Here is a 5,072-nt window from a genome sequence, read left to right as displayed (position 1 = left end):
CACGACTAAAGAGCAAGCAAACACTTTTGGTTGTCTGAAGCCCACTACTAACCTCAAGAACCATGAATATTTTCTCTTTCGTCTCCAGCACATGGTAGAGCTGACATATATGCTGATGTTTCAGATTCTTCAGGGCATCGATCTCAGTTTTGACTCGGGGCAAATCACTCTGTTTGATAAAACATCAGTTCAGATATGGGACACACGCCCTGGCAAGTGTTCCAAGCACCAATTTCGACACTGGAACACTATGTAGGAAGAGCTGGCAATAGCTCTAAAAAAAGCTGTGGGAAAAACATTACAAAGTTCGCATCCTGAGGGTTTTATAAAGGCAAGCTGGATGTGAGTGAGACAGCTAATCTGTCAGCTGGAATGGGTGGAGATCAGAAAAGCACACACTAGGAGTGTCTGAGGACATGGGTGATACCAACCACCCCATGCTGGAGTGTGGATGCCGTACAGGAGGATGCCCAGCAGCATAGGCACGCTGTTTCCTGGCTGCCACTGAGGGACAAACTCAAACCATCATGATATTCAACCTTACCTCAGGCACAAAGCAATAGACCCTTGGACCCAAACCACAAGACAAAACTCAATCCTTACCCTTTTTTAATTGCTTCCCTCAACCATTTGTCACAGTGACAAAAAAGCTAGCTGCCACAGTAGGTCAATAGTACAATGCCCAGAAATCCCAAAAGAATCTTAGACTAATGGAGAAGGTGACCATTCCAAACGGAGGGAAAACAGAAACGCTCAGGCCTGGATACAATCCTAGCAGTCAGAAGACTTGGGGAGGAACATCCAAAGTCTGAGGCCATCCTGGGCTACAAAGTGAGCTACATAGGTCAGTCACGACTAAAGAAAAAGAAAGGAGTCTCAAAAAAAGAAAAGGAAGCAACTAACTGTAAAAGCACTTTTTTCATTACTGCTGTTGATGAGACTCCACTCAATATATCTGACTGGCCTTGAACGTCCTATTTGGACCAACCTGACCTCGCTCTTGGAATAATGCTGCTCTTCTGCCTCTTAAGTGCTGGGATTATAAATATGTGCCACGCCTTTAATCCCAGTACTCGGGAGGCAGAGGCAGGCGGATCACTGTGAGTTGAGGCCAGCCTCGTCTACAAAGCGAGTCCAGGACAGCCAAGGCTACACAGAGAAACCCTGTCTTGGAAAAACAACAACAACACAAACAAACAAACAATAACCCACACACATACATGCCAAGTAAGTATAACAAGTTGAGAAGACAGAGACAGGATGCCCATAACAGGCTGTTTAGTGAGGCTAGCTGTATCAGCAGGCTCTGGGTTTGACTGAGGGCCCTTGCTTCAAAAAGAATCAAGTGGAAAGCAATTGAAGAAGACTTCCAATATCAACCTCAGCCCTCTGTGCAAGCATGGGCATATATTATGTGTACCCACCCACATGCCATGCATACATACATAAGAAATGCATATATATAAAAAAAAAGAAATGCATATATATATATATATATATATATATATATGGTGTAATAACACACATACCTGCAATCCTAACACTCATGAGGCTGAGGCAGAGAGATCACAAATTGAAGGCCAACCTGGACACAATGTGAGTTCAAGACCAGGGCTATATATAATAAAATCTTGATTCAAAATTGTCTTTTTTAATGACATGAGAAATAAATCTGATCAGTGTGCTATAACTCCTATATATAAAGTATCAGTGATCAATGTACTATAATTTCCATATATAAAAGTATAATGAAGCCCATTACTTTGTACAATTAAGGAAAAAAATAATTTCAAACTTACCCCTAGTGCATTTTTATCCATGATTTTTATAGCCACCATTTCTCCTGTGAGGATATGACAGGCAAGCTTGACCTTTGCAAAGCCACCTAAGCACAGAAAAATATGTATTGAGATAAACAAGGGCCCAAGACAGAGTTTTCAAAAGGCTCTATCCAGGCACATATTCCTGGAAGCTTTCCTTTCTCCTGTCACTTCCAACACGTCAGTCATGACTCCACATTCTTTTCAGTCCATGTTTCTAGCTCAGATTTTCCAACTTGTGGATTACAAGCCTTTTGTGGGGGGTCGAACAATCCTTTCACAGAGGTCACTTAAGACCACCATAAAACACAGACATTTATAACTCATAACAGTAGCAAAATTAAAGTTATGAAGCAGGCATCTATAATTTTATGGTTGAGGGGCACCACAGCATGAGGAATTGTTCTAAAGGGTCGCAACCTTAGAAAGGTTGAGAGTCACTGTTCTATATGCAGATTTTGTTCTACCATGAACAGCAAATATCTAATTTTATAATAAAAAACGCTCTTTAAAAATATGCTCTATGGCCGGGCGTGGTGGCGCACGCCTTTAATCCCAGCACTTGGGAGGCAGAGGCAGGCGGATCGCTGTGAGTTTGAGGCCAGCCTGGTCTACAAAGTGAGCCCAGGACAGCCAAGGGTACAGAGAAACCCTGTCTCGAAAAACCAAAAAAAAAAAAAAAAAAAAATATGCTCTATGGGCTGGGTGTGGTGGTGCACGCCTTTAATCCTGCAGAGGCAGGTGGATCTCTGAGTTCCAGGCCAGCCTGGTCTCAAAGAAAGTTCCAGGATAGCCAGGGCTGTGTTACACAAGAAAAACCCTGTCTCAACTCGCCTCCCCCAAAAAATCTCTATGGGGGCTGGAGAGATGGCTCAGGAGTTAAGAGCATTGTCTGTTCTTCCAGAAGTCCTGAGTTCAATTCCCAGCAACCATCAATAGTAGGATCTGATGCCCTCTTCTGGCATGCAGCTATCCATGCAGATAGAGTATTCATACATTAAATAAACAAATAAATCCTTTAAAAAATATATGTTCTATGAAAGGTAGAGAGACAGCTAATAAGTTACAGTGTGCTTGCCACTCTTACAGACTGCCAGAGCTCAGTTCCTAGCACCTGCATCAGGCAAGTCACAACTGTCTGTTACTCCAGCTCGAGGGACTCCAACACCATCTTCTGGGCTCCTCAGCCACCCACATACATATGGATTACTCACACACATACACAAAAATCAAAGTATATCATTTTAACCAATAAAGTCATTAAATTTGCTTTATTATTAACATGCTAGAACACAACATAAAGTTACTAAGGATGAAAACAAATTATATAAAACTTCAATGAGCTTAAAAACTACAAAAGTAAATCAGGCGGTGGTGGCACATGCCTTTAATCCCAGCACTTGGAAGACAGAGGCAAGCGGATCTCTGTCAGTTCGAGGCCAGCCTGGTCTACAAAGTGAGTCCAGGATAGTCAAGTCTACCCAGAGAAATCCTGTCTCGGGGGACAAAAAGAAAGAGACAGAGAGAGAGAGAGAGAGAGATGGTCCATGTCGTCTCTGAATGTATATGCATGTAAAATTCATTAACATCTGTGCACTTTGCACACTTTACCCTATGCTATAACTCAGTCTCACTAGCTTCACCCCATCCTTCTAAGCGTGCTGCCATCCTCTGCTCATGAGAACTTTCCTCACTCGATTGCTTCCCAGCAGCTTTCTACCTACCCTGCCCTCTCCCAATGTCTTCGCTCTCAAGCAGCCAGGATGACACTTTGGAAACAAAGGTTAGACCACTCCTTAGCTCAAAACTCTCCATGGGTTTTATTTGCACAAAAAAAATCAGCATTCTTTTGCAATGACCTACAAGGATTTCTGACATTCTGCCCTTGTTCTACTCGGTTTACTAAAGCAGGCAGAGGACCAGGCAAGATGGCTCAGCAGGTACAGGCCCGTGGCACACAGGCCTGGCAACCTGAGTCCCAGCCCCATAGCCCACATAAAGGTGAAAGAGAATCTACTCCACAAAGCTGTCCTCTTACCTCCTCATGCATGTTGTTGCATGTATCCCACATACAACATACAGAGACACACACAAACACACACAAAATAAATATAATTATAGGTTTAAAAAAATTAAGCTACATCAATTATACTAAAAAGCTCATGACTACCCAAATAGATCGTACTTTCAGTTATTTTATCTGTACTTTGTCTCCAAGAAAAAAAATTAATAATTACCTGTCCCAATAGTTTCATATAATTCATAGTATTTGAGAAGTTCATCATAATCTTTCATAATCCACTTGGAAATATATTCAGAATGACAAGAACCTGTAAAACAGAAGAAATGGTACATGACCAATAAAAGGAATATTACCAGATCATCTCCTCCCTTTGTAAGTAGAGATAAAAATAAATCTTAGCCATATAAGTAACAGTAGAAGCACTAATTAGCCATATTTTAAGGCAAACAAGCCAGGCGGTGGTGGCACACCTTTAATTCCAGCACTCAGGAGGCAGAGGCAGGTAGATCTGTGTGTTTGAGGCCAGCCTGGTCTATAACTCTAGTCCAGGACAGCCAGGGCTACACAGAGAAAACTCTGTCTAGAAAAACCACAAGAACCCTGGATTCCTGCCCGCATCATCCATACAAATCAACTCCAGATAGAGATTTAAGCATCACCAGGTGGAAGTAGGAGCTCAAGTCATCCTAAACTACACAGCAAGTTCTAGACTAGCCTGCGCTACACATGACACTGTGCCTCAAACAACAACATACCCACTTAAACAAGAAAGACAAACTTGCTCGCTGGGTAGAGGCACTTGCCACCAAGCCTGAAAACCTGAGTTTGATCCCTGGGACACCCATGACAGAAAGAGAGACCAAATCCCATAGCTGTCTGAGCTCCGCACATGCACTGTTCACACTGCAAGTTTGAAGCCAGCCTGGTCTACCCAGGGAGTTCCAGATCAACTGTGAGTGTGAGTGTGTGTGTATTCAGAATTCCTGTACATTCAAAGATACCATCAAAAAAGAAAACAGAACCAAGTGTGCTGATACCTTCCTATAATCCCAGCACTTGGGACACGAGAAAGGAGGATTTGAAGTTCCAGACTAGCCTGGGTTGTTAGACATAAAACCCTAGAGTGAAACAGGGGGTACAGGGGGTTATAGGGGGTGTAGGGGCAAAGGACTGGACAGGGACTTGGGAGCTAAGAGTGCTTGCTGCTCTCCCAAGTGACGTTCCTAGCA

At 42.8% G+C, this 5,072-nt stretch overlaps 1 protein-coding gene across 1 annotated transcript in view; it reads right to left on the bottom strand.

Moving 5' to 3' along the window:
• The window catches only part of Melk (maternal embryonic leucine zipper kinase), a 62,624-nt gene extending 58,477 nt beyond the window's left edge, over positions 1 to 4,147 (bottom strand). The window contains exons 1-3 of the mRNA XM_051157443.1: positions 4,058 to 4,147; positions 1,800 to 1,885; positions 53 to 169 (exon numbers count right to left, since the gene is read on the bottom strand). Of these exons, the coding sequence (XP_051013400.1) occupies positions 53 to 169; positions 1,800 to 1,885; positions 4,058 to 4,115 (261 nt within the window). The 5' untranslated portion in view covers positions 4,116 to 4,147. The remainder of the gene's footprint in view (positions 1 to 52; positions 170 to 1,799; positions 1,886 to 4,057) is intronic.
• Positions 4,148 to 5,072: the final 925 nt, after the last annotated feature.

Source organism: Acomys russatus, chromosome 2 (genome assembly GCF_903995435.1).
Source record: "Acomys russatus chromosome 2, mAcoRus1.1, whole genome shotgun sequence".
Taxonomy (NCBI): domain Eukaryota; kingdom Metazoa; phylum Chordata; class Mammalia; order Rodentia; family Muridae; genus Acomys; species Acomys russatus.
This window is presented reverse-complemented; position numbering and strand designations above follow the sequence as displayed.